The sequence below is a fragment of the Oncorhynchus keta genome, chromosome 7 (assembly GCF_023373465.1).
Source record: "Oncorhynchus keta strain PuntledgeMale-10-30-2019 chromosome 7, Oket_V2, whole genome shotgun sequence".
Lineage (NCBI taxonomy): Eukaryota > Metazoa > Chordata > Actinopteri > Salmoniformes > Salmonidae > Oncorhynchus > Oncorhynchus keta.
In genome coordinates, this window is record NC_068427.1 from 9097795 (window position 1) to 9116008 (window position 18214).

Below are 18214 nucleotides of genomic sequence, written 5' to 3' on the forward strand. Positions count from 1 at the left end.
TGAAGTGGTTCTCAATCAGAGGCAGGTGTTTATCGTTGTCTCTGATTGGGAACCGTATTTAGGTAGCCATATTCTTTGGTTGTGTTGTGGGTGATTGTCCTTAGTGTCCTGATGTCCTTGGTCTGTGTTAGTTGACACAAGTATAGGCTGTTTTCGGTTTTCGTTACGTTTATTGTTAAGTTATTTGGTAGTAATATAAATCAACACATCAAGGACAACAATACAGCAAAACAAAGAGTGAGACAGAAATAACAAAAAAAAACAAAGACAAAAGAAAGATATTTTGATAGTTGTTACAAGTCAACTAACACAGATAATACAGTCCTCCTTATCATCCGAGATTCCATGTATACACATACCAGGCCTCTTACGTCACCGATATATAAATATACATCACTCTGGAACTGCAGGGAAATCATTTAACATAAGAAAAGAAGGGAGCCCACAATGCATACAATTTGTCTATAGACCCATTGAGAGGGTGTTACATTTTTTCCAACTTTATGCAATTAAAAATGGATTTAATACAAAGAGCATGAGAAGGGAGTGCAAAGGATTTCCATCTAAGTCAAATGAATCGTCTCGCTAACAAAGTGACAAAGGAAATTACATCCTTATTCATTTTGGCCAGTTGTATTGTGGGAAAGGAAACACCAAATACTGAGAGTGCGTTGAAGAGGTCTTTCCAGAAACCAACAAGAGATGGGCAACATCAAATTATGTGTACGTGATTAGCAGCAGACTGGTTACATCATACACAATTAGGGTTCACATCCATTGTACATTTTGGATAATCTCGCTTTGGTCCAGTGAGCCCTATGAATGAGTTTGCATTGAATGAGATCGTGCCGAGCGCAAATAGAAGAGGTATGTACACCCTTTTGAGTGCCCCTTCCCATAGCTCATCAGATATTTCCTCACCCAGTTCCTCCTCCCATGAGGATTTAATATTGTTTGATTAGGTGGTTTGTAGTGAGCAAATTTGGCTATTGATTATTGACCAGATGCCTTTCAGAGTAGTAATTGGGATAAGAAATGTGTCAAACTGTGTTTCACCAGGAAAGGTGGGGAATCGGGGATCTATGCTGTGGACGTAACTCCTGATTTGTAAGAACCTAAATAAATTATGTCTGGGGAGACCAGATTTAGCTAATAATTATTGTTCAAACGTGTCGATCGTTGCAAAAGGAAGCAATCTGATTAGTGTTATTAGTCCTGACAGAGGCTTGAGGGGATGAGTACAGAAGTCTTATCCAAGTAATGAATTTGGAGCCAAAGCCAAATTTATTTAGTGTAAAAAAGTATTTCCATTCCAAATGCTTTCTCCACATCCAGGGATAGAATGGCTTCAGAGGCATTGGTGACAGAGGGATTACATATAATATTAAATAATTGAAGAATGAGTGTCTATTTTGAATAAATCTTGTTGATCCGGAGAGATAATTGATGGGAGGACTGTTTCCAGAAGTTTGGCTAGAATTTTATAGTCGACATTTAGCAGACTAATTGGACGGTATGATACACTGTCGGGTCTTAGACAAGTCCCCAATTGGGTTTTATTCTTTAAAAAAACTAAGACAAATGGTTGCCTGAGTGAAAGCACCATTTACAAATGCTTCATTGTACATTTTGTACTATTTTGGAGAGAATATTTTTATTAAAAACATTTTATTAAAAAAAGCCCAGGCCCTGGGCTTCTCCTGGATTGAAGGTATTTGACAGCCAATTCTTCAACAGTGATCAGCTGCTCTAATTTTTTAACCAAATCCCGGCTGACAGAAGGCACAGCAAGTCAGTGGAAGAAATCATTGACGTACAGTTGAGTGGTTAAAACTTTTTCGGGATCGGTGTCCCTTCCACAGGACGGTTGAGCTAACGTAGGCTAATGCGATTAGCATGAGGCTGTAAGTAACAAGAACATTTCCCAGGATATAGACATACAGTTGAAGTTGGAAGTTTACATACACCTTAGACAAATGCATTTAAACTCAGTTATTCACAATTCCTGACATTTAATCCTCATAACAATTCCCTGTCTTTGGTCAGTTAGGATCTCCACTTTAGTTAAGAATGTCAAATGTCAGAATAATAGTAGAGAGAATAGTTTATTTCAGCTTTTATTTATTTTACATTCCCAGTGGGTCAGAAGTTTACATACACTCAATTAGTATTTGGCCTTGGCCTTTAAATTTAAGCATGGCCTTTAAATTGTTGAACTTGGGACAAACGTTTCCGGTAGCCTTCCATAAGCTTCCCACAATAAGCTGGGTGAATTTGGTCCATTCCTCCTGACAGAGCTGGTGTAACTGAGTCAGGTTTGTAGGCCTCCTTGCTCGCACATACTTTTTCAGTTCTGTCCACAAATTTTCTATAGAATTGAGGTCAGGGCTTTGTGATGGCCACTCCAATACCTAGACTTTGTTGTCCTTAAGCCATTTTGACACAACTTTGGAAGTATGCTTGGGGTCTTTGTCCATTTGGAAGACCCATTTGCGACCAAGCTTTAACTTCCTGATTGAAAAGATGTTGAGATGTTGCTTCAATATATCCACATAATTTTCCTGCCTCATGAAGCCATCGATTTTGTGAAGTGCAGTAGTCCCTCCTGCAGCAAAGCACCCCCACAACATGATGCTGCCACCCCCGTGCTTCACGGTTGGGATGGTGTTCTTTGGCTTTCAAGCATCCCCCTTTTTCCTCCAAACACAACGATGGTCATTATGGCCAAACAGTTCTATTTTTGTTTCATCAGACCAGAGGATATTTCTCCAAAAACGAGGATCTGTACTGTGCAGTTCCAAACCGTAGTCTGGCTTTTTATGGGGGTTTCGGAGCAGTGGCTTCTTGTTCTGAGATTGATTTGCACTTTTTGCACCAAAGTACGTTCATCTCTAGGAGACAGAACGAGTCTCATTTCTGAGCGGTATGACGGCTGCGTGGTCCCATGGTGTTTATACTTGCGTGCTATTGTTTGTACATATGAACGTTGTACCTTCAGGTGTTTGGAAATTGCTCCCAAGGATGAAGCAGACTTGGAGGTCTACAATTGTTTTCTGAGGTCTTGGCTGATTTCTTTTGATTTTCCCATTATGTCAAGCAAAGAGGCACTGAGTTTGAAGGCATGCATTGAAATACATCCACAGGTACACCTCCAATTGACTCAAATGATGTCAATATGCCTATCAGAAGTCACAACATAATTTTCTGTCATTTTCTAAGCTGTTTAAAGGCACATTCAACTTAGTGTATGTAAACTTCTGACCCACTGGAATTGTGAAAAGAAATGCACCCCGATGACAAATGGTCGAGGGGGTTCTCCATCCCGGGGTCGGCTACACAGGGTGCGGTGGGCCCAGTCTAGCTGCAGGTTCTCCTGCAGGCCGAGCAGCTTCTGAAGCAGCTGGGCCATGAACTCTGTCGGTTTTGGGCCCTCCACTCCCTCTGGTATTCCCAGAAGATGAATGTTGTTCCTCCGCATTCTACTTTCCATATCTTCGCATCTATTGTCGAGGTATATCACCCTAGTTATTAATGAGCCAACGTTATAGCCTCTAGTCTTTTTTTTAAGCTCATCTTTGACCATTGATATCTCTGACCTGAGATCGGTCAAATTGACTCTCTCTCCACCAAAAATATCAGTTTTGAGGGTGCCCATCACGGATTGTAGCAGCTCTACAGTCAGTGTTCCCGTGGGTCAGTGTTCCTTCTCCTGATTTAGCGGCTGAACCCACGGCTGAATCAGGAGAGGGTACGGGCTTGCTGCGGCCTGCTCTTTCAGACTCCGTTTTTGGCTGGGTAGAAAGCATTACAACATTTCTCAGACTTGATCTGAATTGTTTAGAGGTCTCTTCAGACACCCGACCAAACAGAAATACATACAATTTCTCAAGGTAAAATATATACATTTGGTCACTAACTAGGGAAATGCGTTCTACATCCTTAGCTTCCAACAGCACCCCCCGCGTGTCCAAACTTTTGACTGGTACTGTACCTGCAATAGGCTACTTTATTATAAAGGACCCCCCCCCGGTTGCTTCCCCTAAAACTGACGGTAGTTAAAGCTCTGCAGATTTACTTACGGTATCAACTCCAGCCAATAACAGCTCAGCGACGCTGCCGTACACCTCCTTATTGGTCATCTTTGTATTGGAGAGGAGGTACGTTAAGTATTCTCCCTCAACGTCCTGGTTTGTGTCCACTCGCTTCTGAATTGCCTCCATCTTCATCTCAATAAACTTCACAGCTGAAAAAGAAAATCATTATCCATCTGTACTAATAGGTAATCAAATGAATTCCAATATCAACAATGCACACTCCAATCCAGTGCTCTTAAATCCTTGAGATGTGCAGAAGTGCACAGAATGTCTTATGCTGAAGAATTCACAGAATTTGAAGATGCCCTCCCAGCCAGCGATGTAGCGCCCATAGAATGGCAGGATGTTGCGGCTCCACTTGGGCAGCATGGCCACCAGCAAGTTGTAGGAGAACATCTGAGCGATGGAATCGATGAAGTGCTGCGTCTCCACCGGGATCTCTTCCTCCAGACAGCCGATCCGAGTCTCAAACAGGATGGAAGAGATTCCTGAAGAACAGAGATTTAAAGTTTAAGATAAACTTTTGTTTGCACGTGAATGGTGAAGCCATAGACTTATGGAGCACAGACACCATCACTGCTGATACTGTACATATGATGCAAAGGGACAGATTAACAGCAAAGTCATCACTATCATTTGCTCAGCTCAGCAGCACGGAGAGAGAGTAAACACAGCTTTAACTACCTGTTGAAAACATTTTGACCCAGAGGGACAATTAGATGTCTCTGACCCAGTTCTCCAATCACAGCTGCAGTGCAGGCGAGGCCAGCAGAACTCCACATCAGGCTGGTCAGAGGTTCTAAACAACTCTCCATGACACCAAACTCTTTTTGTACGTCCACATATAGGAGCCTGAGGGAGTGCTCTGCTCACCTCATCCAGAGTGAAGATTCTATAGGAGATCAGAATCTTGCTCGCTAGCCTGGTCAGGTTTTGGAACATAATGCCCAGTGCATGAGGTCCACGTTCATTGGCGTCAGATCCCTCAACTGCACTAGTGTTCAGGTCAGTCATGTCCACAAACTCCTGCAGGAGGGGATGTCGTGGTAAGCTGTAGGGCGAAGCCTGGTGTCATGACGTTGCCCTCTTTGAGTACAGCGAGCACCCTCCCCCGCTCTCTGCTTCTACAACCAGACTGCTGTGGTCAGAGGTCCTAAATTCCTAAGAAGACCTCATGGACACACAGTTATAGAGTAGTTTTTCATGGAGAAAGGAAATCCTTCCATCACACAGAACTTGAGGTACGAACAAATTTCATGTTCCAGAGAAAGTGTAAAAGATCGGGGAAGAATCCAGCTACGAACTGGTCCGTTTGGCACAACTTGGTAAGCTCAAGAGAGACGGTGTGGCCACATTACCATAACGCTGTTTATATAATAGCATCAGTTATGAGGTTTACATCTAATTGTTATATAACATGAATGAGAATGATACCTCTTGTATAATATGATTGTGGACTTTTTAATGAAGAAAAATACAATTCCCTTTCTGATTTGAACTAAATCAGAGGACCGCCCCTGAGCCCAGTTAGGGTCAGACATCCTGGGACAGCCCTTTTCTGCCATTCCGAATAAAACCCAACTTTGAGAAATTATCACCAGACCAAGCTTACCTCAATTATGAGAGGGCTAAAGGTGTAGACCATTGCTCAATCTTTTTAACCATACCACGTGGTTAAACTCTTAAACTATCGATACCGACAGAATAAGAACAAGTCTTTGATATTGATTACTAGTCTGCAGCTAGGAATTCGGCATCATTGAACGCGAAGAATGACAACCACTGAAACATACATTCTATAATGAATGTCACTCTGAACAATCCCCTCTCACCACAACCGAGAGAGAGGGAGAGAGACGGACAATTCTGCAAAAGAAATGAACTTTTCACCAGCGATCAAGACGACACACTGAGCGTAAATATACATATTGATTGCAATTGTTCCCGACTGAGTGAGCGTTCATGTGTAAGGATTAGCATTTCAATTATAATTATGAACTCTGTAGTGACTTTAGTCGACCCCCACTCCCCTTTTGTCAAACAAACCATGATGCCGGTTCAGCCCACTAGGGCACATTCTATAATTTCATGTAACCATAATTACTGTTTGTTTATGCATTTCTGTGAATTACTTAGTTAGTAATAAACAAATGATTTAAGACTATTGATGTATGGATGACTCATAGTGAAGACTGGGTTCGTACAGATAACCAACAATTTACGACATTTGGAATGAGACTAACGTGAGGTAAAATAAATAAATCATTAATCAGAAGACTATTGATCAGATATGAAAATATCTGAAAGGTTATATTGGGAAATTATAACTTTGTAATCTGAATACTTTCCCTCAGTGCCCCAACTTCCTAGTTAATTACATTTACATGATTATTCAGTTTAAATCGAGTCACTAATTACAGAGAATCTTTGATAAAAACGAAGTCTTCAGTATAATGATAGTAAAGACACGACACTGGTTTTCGCAACTGTCACTGCCGATGATGTTGGTGAGAGTAAACCAGGAGCAAAGTTCATGTGAATCAGCCCTTGAAGACAACACCAAATATGTTTGTCAGATTCACAAAGTCTGAATCTACTTTCTTCAGCGAAGTGAGGAGGATGAATGCAGACACTTCAATGTGTACAAGTGGGTTATTATGCAGGATTAGTGTTTCCAAGCTGTGCAGACCAAATTAACTGTTCTTTGTAATCATGTTTTTATCCAAGCAAGAATCTAAATTTACCCAGTCCCTTAAATGTAAAGTCTACAATAGTGGTGACTTTATTAACAAATAAATCCAGCCGCTCGAGATTCATCAAGCAACTCTGAAGTGATGTTTGTGATGTGTAAATTACTCAAGGAAAGTCTCCACAGCAATGTGACAGGACTCATAAAACATACCGAGCTCAGGTGCGCATGTTAACAGTCATGTCTGTTAGAGTCTTCAAAGAATGGATCAATGTGAAGTTAACAGTGCCATACCCTTAAAGTTGTATTACCTTTATACCCTGGCAGTTTCTCAATGCAGATGTGTAGTTGTACCTACATTTAGGAAGCTTTAAGACCATTTTTGTAATTGACGGTTTGAGTACTGTTTTACAAATGGATTCAGATTAATTTTCCCTGTCAAATGAAAATGATATATTCTGCTGATTCCAGACTACAAAAACTCTATTTATAGGTTATCAATATTGGACAAAATGAGATACAATATAATTTCAAAGTATTGGAATGCTCCTTTTGCTATATGACGTGCATTAGGAACAGTAAACATTACCTCTTGAAGATGATGGAAATAAGGTACCTGAAGAATGACTGAGCAGTTTTGGTGTCTCAAAATGACTATCCCCTCTGACTCAAAGTCCAGGGTTGTCAATGACTAACATATTGACTATGCTACATAGCAAATCAGAAATATCCCGTATACAGCTGATGATTGTGAGTTTCTTAAAAAAAGGGATCCCACCCAATGCATCTCACTTCCTCCTAGCCTCTGTCTACTTCGGAGGTAGTGATAAGCATTGTCTGTTCATCTGACATACTAAGATGCCAGACACTATGTAAAGCATAATTTTATACATATCATTACAAAACAACACCTTAAACCATGACTGGAGAGACTTCACAAATACAGCAAAGAGCTGCTGTTTTTATGAGTAAAGTTCATATTTAAAGTTGTTATTCAGCACTGTCAACACTTTTTTTAACACTTAAAAACCATTGAATGTGCGTTCTCCCTACTTCCACTCCCGCTACAACCAGCACAGCAGATGCAATGAAGGGGTACAGCAGTGTTTCGATAAGCTTGCGTTGTTATTATTTAAGTAACGTTTCAAACCAAATCTGAGCTGGAGATCTAGGCTTGTATTTTGACTCAGAAAGTGATCTTGACTCAGAAAAGGTTGGTGACCACAGCTTTACAGCATCCAGGTATGAGGCATTAGGATGCAGCTGTAATGCATAGCAAGACTAGCATGTATGACCCCGATATAATGTCGTATAATCATCTCATAATGAGCCGGACTAAATAACAGCCAGTTTGAGACCGTTGAAAATGTTAAGCAACGAGATAGCCCACATGACATTAAAAGCCTGGTTATTATAAGACATTTCAAAGCCTAGTAATGCTTATAACAAGTTAGAATTATATTATAATTATACCTGGATGCTTTAAAGATCCAGTCAAACCTGCAACTTGACCCAACTTGATCAAATCATTGAACTTAAAATGAACTGTAGATATAGTGAAGAGTGAAAGAATGGCCGTCCCAACCCATAGGCAGAATTTCCCACGTACCCTCCAGAGAGAATCGGTAGAGCTCATTGGACAGGTTGTTCACCCGGTCTCCCGTGGCGCTGGTCCGGCGTAGGTGGTAGATCCTCTTGATCAGGTCGCTGACCACCTCGTTGACCACGTCTCCGTACTGCACCGAGTCTTTAGGGTGCAGCATGCGCTTGTTCAGCACAGTCCTCAGATTGTACCACTTCACCCCTTCCCTGTCAGGAAACATATACTGTATCAGGAAACATGCATGACACATTCACAACAATAACATTGATGATGCATTCATTAATTGGTACATGTTGGAATTTAGGTAACTTCATATTGAATTCAAGCAGGATAAGATGGGATAAAGCTTTAACTTCAGCTTCTGTATAAATTGCATACAGTATGTAACAATAGTGTATTACTACTCTTACGTAACCGGCTCATTTAAATGGATGTACTGTTTTCGAGCATCCGGTTTGATTAACGTGACTGGACCTTGACCTACAAAGCCACGCAGGGTGTTGCGCTGGTCTTGCAGCACTTGGAGTTCACCGAACACAAAACTAAGGAAATAAATCAGAATGACTGCACTGCTTTTCGATTTGAAGCATATGTGTTGATATACATAGGGAATCTCACAAAGCTCGATGGCTGCTAAGTAAAAATACATGTAATCTCATACAGTTTGATGGTTCTAAAAGGACACTCCCAGTGCAAACTGTGTTAGTCCATAGTTCACGTTTCCTGCCTTGCACACACGCATGGTCTATAGAAATGTGTAATGACAGCCTTTTTTGAATCACTGGATCTGTAGCATTTTCTTTCATGACAGAGCACTAGTGTATCAATGGCATCACTGCAGTGATGTGTAGTCAAGGTAGGCAGGGTAGACAGTGTTTACCCTGTGATATATATATATAAGTGCCTTCAGAAAGTATTTACATCCCTTGATTTATTCCACATTTTGTTGTGTTACAGTGTGGGATTAAAATGGATTCATTCATCATTTTGTGTCAACAATCAACACAAAGTGTCAAAGTGGAAGAAAAATATTTACAAAATGTTAGAATTGATGAAAACAAAACACTTATTTATCTTCCTTACATAAGTATTCATCCCCCTGAGTGTTAGAATCACCAGTCTTTCTGGATAATTCTAAGAGTTTTGCACACCTGGATTGTACAATGTTAAAATTCTTCAAGCTCTGTCAAGTTGGTTGTTGACCATTGCTAGACAGCCATTTTCAAGTCTTATCATAGATTTTCAAGCCGATTGAAGTAAAAAAAAATTAACTAGGCCACTCAGGAACATTCAATGTCGTATTGGTAAGCAACTCCAGTGTATAGTTGGCCTTGTGTTTTAGGTTATTGTCCTGCTGAAAGGTGAATTTGTCTCCCAGGGTCTGTTGTAAAGCAGACAGAACACGGGTTTCCTCTAGGATTTTGCCTGTGCTTAGCTCTATTTCGTTTCTTGTTTTCGTTTTTAAAAAACTCCTTAACGATGACAAGCATACCCATAACATGATGCAGCCACCACCACGCTTGAAAATATGAAGAGTTGTACTCAGTAATGTGTTGTGTTAGATTTTCCCCAAACATAACGCTTTGTACTCAGGACAAAGTTCATTTTGGGCAGTTTTACTTTAGTGCCTTAATTGCAAACAGGATGCATGTTTTGGAATATTCTTATTCTGTTCAGGCTTCCTGCTTTTCACTCTGTCATTTAAGTTAGTATTGTGGAGTAACTAATGTTGTTGATCCATCCTCAATTTTCTCCTATTACAGTCATTAAACTCCAATTGTTTTAAAGTCACCATTGGCTTCATTGTGAAATCCCTGAGCGGATTCCTTCCTCTCCGGCAACTGAGTTAGGAATGACGCCTGTATCTTTGTAGTGACTTGGTGTATTGACACACCATCCAAAGTGTAATGAATAACTTCACCATGCTCAAAGTGATAATCAATGTCTGCTTTTTAGAATTTTTACCCATCTACCAACAGGTGCCCTTCCTTGAGAGTATTTGAAATTCACTGAGGGACCTTGTGTGGGGTGCAGAGATGAGGTAGTCAATCAAAAACCATGTTAAAACCCTCTCACATTCTGAAATTGCATTTTTGCCCCACCCCCCACCCAGTTTTATAACTGTGCTGTGACACAAAAATGGCATCAGTGTGCTTTAGGAGTATGTAGACGCCTCTGAGCAGCTGGATTTAGGGCTGTGCAGGGCTGTGAAGGTAAAGCTTCCGAAAGGCTGGCTTAGGAACGGCACAGGGGAGTTGAACAGATGTAGCTGTTGTCAGTGTGTATGTGTTGCGCTCTTTCTCCAAGTTGTTACAGATGCACTGAGAAAGTTATAGATACACAAATATCATACCCCCAAGACATGCTAACCTCTCACCATTAAAATAACAGGGGAGGTTAGCATTTTGGGGGCATACGATATTTGTGCCTCTGTAACTTTCACTCATTATTATTTCAGAGTCATTCAGGGATATACTGTAATCATGGTAGGATCCATATTAATGTAGAAGTGTTTAGAAAACATTATATTCTTATTTACAATAAAAGTGATTTACCATTGAGTTTGAGTTCATTTTGTTTTTACAGGGACAGTGCACATTAATCAACGTTTCAGTAAAAGTGCCGGTTTTAGCCAGCCGGCTCATTTTCAACCGCAGTCCCTGGGCAGGTTATTAAAAACTATTACAATATAGACAATCATTGAGCAGTGAGCACACGCAGAGCAACATAGGACAAGTAAGACGTAGCATACAGACAGAGCAACATAGGACAAGTAAGACGTAGCATACAGACAGAGCAACCTAGAACAAAAAGCAGCAAGACAAAATTCATAAAAGCAACAAAGTGTTTCCACACCTCACAAGCTACAGACAACATGGAAAGCGGCAACACACAGCTAGGGATTATATTCACAAATCTGACTGACCTTTAGCCATGTCTTCATGCATTTTGTGAAAGTTTGATATGTGGTGCAGTTGTGTGTGTCTGATGGCAGTGTATTCCAGACATGGGAAGCTCTCACAGAGAAAGTGGATTTACTAAAGGTGCTTTTCTTTAAGGGAACTATACAGTCACCTCTCATGGCAGACCTTGTGGATCTGCTGCCATATGTTTGGGTTTTCTGTTTAACAAAAATATTGAGTGGAGGGGGAGCCAGGCCATTAAGGATCTTGAATACAAGACATGCGTCGGTGTATTGCACAAGATTTTCCCAACTCAGGAGCTCATGCTTTCTGAGGATGTAACAGTGATTATGGCTATTGGGCTTCCTATCAAGCACTTTGAGAGCCTGTTTGTAGACAGACTGAATAGGTCTTAATGTTGTACAGCAAGCTTGGGCCCAGCTAGTAAAGCAGTATGTTAAGTGGGGGAGTATCATAGATTTGAAGTACAGTTTTGCTACCTCTGTAGTCAAACAATTTCATATAAATAGGAAATTAGCTAGGTTGAATTTGGTTATTTGAATTACCTTTTTCACATGCTTTTTAAAAGTGGAAGGAATCAAGTATGATGCCAAGGTACTTAAAATCAGATACCACCTGGAGCTTCTCCCCTGACACATAGACATCTGGCTCAGTAACATCTGTTGCCCTCTTTGTGAAGAACATGCAAACAGTTTTTTTCACATTGAGATGCAAACACGAGTCACTGAGACACTTTGTAACCTGGACCATTACAGTATTGGACCATTACAGACCATTACAGTTCTTGTGCAGCTTGTTGTTTGCTCTTTGCATGCACATATCACTGTATCATCTGCATAAATTTGAACTTCAGACCCAGTACAAACAACAGGCAGATCATTAATGTACAGGCTGAACAGGAGGGGCCCCAGTATTGACCCTTAGGGCACGCACACATCATAGCTAAGAGTGGGCGACAGCTCATTGCTCACTCTGACACACTGAGTTCTGCCTTCAAGGTATGATTTCATTCATTTCTATTTGGCGTAAAATAATCAGCAAATGAATCCAACAAATGTCTAGAGTCACAAGCTTGATGTAGTTATTGCGTGCTATGAATATGGGACCAAATAAATGAACTTATTACTACTTTAATGCACATACACTACTGTTCAAAAGTTTGGGGTCACTTAGAAATGTCCTTGTTTTTTAAATAAAAGCACCTTTTTTGTCCATTAAAATAACATCAAATTATTCAGGAAAACACTGTAGACATTGTTAATGTTGTAAATTACAATTGTAGTTAGATTCTTTAGACTTGTTGAGTATCTGGAGCTTCAGCATTTGTGGGTTCGATTATAGGCTCAAAATGGCCAGAAACAAAGGACTTTCTTCTGAAACTCGTCAAGTCTATTCTTGTTCTAAGAAATGAAGGCTATTCCATGCGAGAAATTGGCAAGAAACTGAAGATCTCGTACAATGCTGTGTACTACTTCCTTCACAGAACAGCGCAAACTGGCTCTAATCAGAATTCAAAGAGGAGTGGGAGGCCCCAGTGCACAACTGAGCAAGAGGACAAGTACATTAGAGTGTCTAGTTTGAGAAACAGATGCCTCACAAGTAATCAACTGGCAGCCTCATTAAATAGTACCCGCAAAACATCAGGGATGCTGGCCTTCTTGGCAGAGTTGCTCTGTCCAGTGTCTGTGTTCTTTGGCCCATCTTGATCTTTTAAAAAGAATATATTATTGGCCAGTCTGAGATATGGCTTTTTCTTTGTAACTCTGCCTAGAAGGCCAGCATCCCGGAGTCGCCTCTTCACTGTTAACGTAGAGACTGGTGTTTAGAGGGTCTTCTTGGCAGAAAAAAAACAACCTGACAAATGTACACTATTGTACCTCAAACAATAACAGGCAACCACCGTCTCCCTCACTGCTAGCTGTCGGGCAGGCGAACAGTGAGTACTGGAATGTCCACTAGTCTGAGACGTCATTACCAAATAACACTTTTACTAAGCTAACATATGCAATTGTTTTAAGATGTTCGAATGGATCATTTAGCCATTTGATTTAGAGTTTTAGGACACCTTTAGGTATAAAAAAAAATGGCCTTTAATACTAACCAATAGAAACACATTGAATAACAGGTTCATAAATGGCAAAACAGGCCGTCAAAAAATTAATCATAAAGACTAAGGTTTTAAGTGTCTGTCCTATATCTAGGAGATAAGAAAGCTCAGGAATTTCATTTTTTGTTAGCACAAAACTACCTCTGTACTGCCTTTCATTCCTTTGTATGGATTACCTTCAGACCTTCAGAGTAAAACGGAGGACAGCATCACGTTTGTGAGTGTCACCGGTCTATAGAGTGGTCATAAGGTTGTAGGCCGTTCGAATGCTGCAAACCTTTATGAGAAGACATTTTCGGGATGTCTCGTGGTCTGAAAAACACTGCTGTAGCTCGGCCACCTTCCACCACAGGTGTGGAAGGCCACCACAGGCAAATGTGGTGGATTTAGACACAGCCCATGCAAAAAATACAGTAACTCTAGCTTGCTTGTGACAGATGTTTATAGGGATCTGTTTATTATGTTACTTACATTGACGGACAGGTGAGTCAATAGAGGATTTTAATAGCCTATGTCACTCTGGTTGTTGGAGCTTCATCAAGGTTTGTAAGTAAATCTGGCTTTCATAAGAGCCCGTGCTTACCCAGCCACCGACCTCACCGCATCACTGAGTGTGATCATAAGACATACTATATATGTACAGTATATTCTAACGTGACTGCTTTCCCCTTGCCACTGCTATATCCCTCTTTCATGTGATCTCATCACTTCCCACCAGCATCCCTGGGCCTTACTCAGTGAAGGGGCCGTAACCAATGCCCCTCAGGTCCCGGTAGTCTGTCCAGAGGGACATGTCTCCTCGGCTGGGGAACCTCTCATCCTTCCTAAGCAGCTCCTCCAGTAGCTCCACACTGTTGAGAGCAACGGAGTTAATGCTGCCTATGCCTATTTTGTACATGGGGCCGTACAGCTGCTTCTCATACACCTAGCACACAGAGGGAAAGTGAGAGAGAGAGAGCGACGAGCCGGGTTACATATAGTATAGGCCTACTTTGTTGTGCACACATCTACTATTCAATCTTTTCCACATTGTTATGTAACTGAAAAGCTGGATTGATATTAGTAAATGGGGTCAACAAATCTTTCAACATGCATTCTGGTACAATAAACGCAAACCGCTGTACTTTGGTAATCCCTGCTGTGTCAATGGGGATTGTATTTCCAGGGCAAGACAGCTCTTGGAGAAGGTAAACAACACTGCAGGTCAGCAGAGACTGCCTGTTTTCCTTAAGTTGCACTCCTCTGCGGGTTATTACGGGAACAAATATAATATATATATATATATATATATATATATATATATATATATATATATATACTGCTCAAAAAAATTAAGGGAACACTAAAATAACACATCCTAGATCTGAATGAATGAAATATTCTTATTAAATACTTTTTTCTTTACAGAGTTGAATGTGCTGACAACAACATCACACAAAAATTATCAATGGAAATCAAATTTATCAACCCATGGAAGTCTGGATTTGGAGTCACACAAAATTAAAGTGGAAAACCACACTACAGGCTGATCCAACTTTGATGTAATGCCCTTAAAACAAGTCAAAGTGAGGCTCAGTAGTGTGTGTGGCCTCTACATGCTTGTATGACCTCCCTACAATGCCTGGGCATGCTCCTGATGAGGTGGCGGATGGTCTCCTGAGGGATCTCCTCCCAGACCTGGACTAAAGCATCCGCCAACTCCTGGACAGTCTGTGGTGCAATGTGGTGTTGGTGGATGGAGCGAGACATGATGTCCCAGATGTGCTCAATTGGATTCAGGTCTGGGGAACGGGCGGGCCAGTCCATAGCATCAATGCCTTCCTCTTGCAGGAACTTCTGACACACTCCAGCCACATGAGGTCTAGCATTGTCTTGCATTAGGAGGAACCCAGGGCCAACCGCACCAGCATATGGTCTCACAAGGGGTCTGAGGATCTCATCTCGGTACCTAATGGCAGTCAGGCTACCTCTGGCGAGCACATGGAGGGCTGTGCGGCCCCCCAAAGAAATGACACCCCACACCATGACTGACCCACTGCCAAACCGGTCATGCTGGAGGATGTTGCAGGCAGCAGAACGTTCTCCACGGCGTCTCCAGACTGTCACGTCTGTCACAGGTGCTCAGTCTGAACCATCTGTGAAGAGCACAGGGCGCCAGTGGCGAATTTTCCAATCTTGGTGTTCTCTGGCAAATGCCAAACGTCCTGCACGGTGTTGGGCTGTAAGCACAACCCCCACCTGTGGACGTCGGGCCCTCATACCACCCTCATGGAGTCTGTTTCTGACTGTTTGAGCAGACACGTGCACATTTGTGGCCTGCTGGAGGTCATTTTGCAGGGCTCTGGCAGTGCTCCTCCTGCTCCTCCTTGCACAAAGGTGGAGGTAGCGGTCCTGCTGCTGGGTTGTTGCCCTCCTACGGCCTCCTTCACGTCTCCTGATGTACTGGCCTGTCTTCTGGTAGTGCCTCCATGCTCTGGACACTACGCTGACAGACACAGCAAACCTTCTTGCCACAGCTCGCATTGATGTGCCATCCTGGATGAGCTGCACTACCTGAGCCACTTGTGTGGGTTGTAGACTCCGTCTCATGCTACCACTAGAGTGAAAGCACCGTCAGCATTCAAAAGTGACCAAAACATCAGCCAGGAAGCATAGGAACTGAGAAGTGGTCTGTGGTCACCACCTGCAGAACCACTCTTTTATTGGGGGTGTCTTGCTAATTGCCTATAATTTCCACCTGTTGTCTATTCCATTTGCACAACAGCATGTGACATTTATTGTCAATCAGTGTTGCTTCCTAAGTGGACAGTTTGATTTCACAGAAGTGTGATTGACTTGGAGTTACATTGTGTTGTTTAAGTGTTCCCTTTATTTTTTGAGCAGTGTATATATACACACACACACACACACACACACACACACACACACACACACACACACACACACACACACACACACACACACACACACACACACACACGCACACGCACACGCACACGCACACACACACACTCTCTCCTTTATTTAACCAGGTAGGCCAGTTGAGAACAAGTTCTCATTTACAACCTGGCCAAGAAAGCAAAGCAGTGAGGCAGGATGAGGGAGGTAACGTAAACTCATCCCATTCCGTACAAATGTGCGCAACCGCAACATTCAAACGAGGCTACAAAGAAAACTAATGGGACTGTAGCGACTGTGTTGACTTCAAAATCGGGGGTGTGAACTAGGTTTCTACTCAAGCGTGGATCGACATGGTAATGGCTCTAAAGTATTGGGGAAAAGTAAAAAAAAAACAGACCCTCTGTTACATCGGGACGTGTCATGTCGTAATGTATAGCACGCATAAAGATATTATTTCTGTCTTACAATCTCGCTCCACCAGGTGTAGCACTACTCTCTTCCTTTAAAAACAAGAAATGGACAGTGACGGGGTAAGGGGGGATACATAGTTATTTTTTGCGTCATTGCATGCGATCATCATTCTCAAAACCGCTGTTTACTTCTAAGATCACTTTAGCACCGCCCTAAAAAAACAGATTCAAATTCGACACAAACCTTCAAATAGGTATGTAATGACACATTATATAAACTCTTTATAGTGTTTTATTTACATTTTAGAGGCGATAAGGTGATAAATTGGACAGATCGAGTGAAAAAAAGCAATTTTCCCACAACATCTCTCCGTCTCACTATCACGCATTAGTTTCGCTTCCCCACCCGCCATTTTTAAAAAGACCCGACGGGGCTCATTGCCTGCTTGAATTATGCAGAAACGGGCAGTTTAAGTCATGTAATTAATTGAGGTTCCAGTTATAAGGTCTAAAACAAATAGCAGATCCATACCACGTTGGGTGAGGCGGGTTGGAGGAAGGTATATTTAATTCGAAAATGGAAAGTGATTGAAATGTATATAGAAAAAAAGGTGAATATTTACAAGGTACAAAATAAACATGTCTTGGGTTAAATCCACGGTCTCTGTGGGTCAGCTGTTGCTCAACACAAAAGCTCACCCTGGCTGACACGGATCTCATGTTTCAATGTGTTAGTAAATATCAGAAACACACAGTAATATATTGGAAACTTACAGGACCCAAAACATAGAGAGGGGTAAATATTTGCAGCAAGCCACCTTGAGTACCAAAGAAAACATAGAGAGCCCGCTTAGAATACACACATTTCCTTTTTTCCTGTACCTGTAGCTCGTGTAGACGCTTGTAGTAGCCTTGGACATACAATCTGTACAACATCTCCCTGGTTTTAATCTTGGGGAGGTCATCCTCGGTCCGAATCTTATCCTGGGAGGTGGACGGTTGGGCGACTGAGGGAGAAGGGGTGCCTCCTGCAGCCCTGGTGTAGACCAGAGACAGGGCAGTAGGGAACGGCAGGAGCCAGCGGCCGCTCCTCTGCACCATACTCTGGGCCAGACAGACTACCATGATGGGAGCAGTACAAGGAATGTCTAAAAACACAGGGCTTCTGTTTCACCAGTGAGAGTGGGGAGGGGCCATATCCCTGGGATCCTAAGGAGGTTAACCCTTCAGCTCCAACACTGGAGAAGTGGAATAGAAGGAATGTCCCCTTGTTGAAGAGAAGCCCTACAGAAAGTAATGCTTACTTGGAACAGAGAAATAACAGAAGGCCACTGTCACTGTCTCTGTGTTGAGAAATTAAAAATCTCAGATAAAAAAACGGCTGTGGGCAGTGTTGGGGAGTAGTGAACGATATGTCGTTCAACTAGTACTTTAACTACATTTTGCAGTATCTTTGTTAATGACTTTTTTTGCCAATGTAGCTGTC

At 41.8% G+C, this 18214-nt stretch overlaps 1 protein-coding gene across 3 annotated transcripts in view; it reads right to left on the reverse strand.

Moving 5' to 3' along the window:
* The window catches only part of LOC118385931 (sterol 26-hydroxylase, mitochondrial-like), a 29951-nt gene extending 12068 nt beyond the window's left edge, over positions 1-17883 (reverse strand). Inside the window, exons 1-5 of one of the 3 annotated variants that reach the window (XR_004826124.2) lie at positions 17611-17883; positions 14152-14342; positions 8393-8592; positions 4385-4582; positions 4080-4243 (exon numbers count right to left, since the gene is read on the reverse strand). Coding sequence is in view for 2 of the 3 variants with exons in the window: in XM_035773183.2 (XP_035629076.1) it covers positions 4080-4243; positions 4385-4582; positions 8393-8592; positions 14152-14342; positions 17611-17853 (996 nt within the window). In the remaining variant the exon portion in view is untranslated. The remainder of the gene's footprint in view (positions 1-4079; positions 4244-4384; positions 4583-8392; positions 8593-14151; positions 14343-17610) is intronic. The other 2 variants (XM_035773183.2, XM_035773184.2) reach the window with 2 other exon arrangements.
* Between the last annotated feature and the right edge of the window lie 331 nt (positions 17884-18214).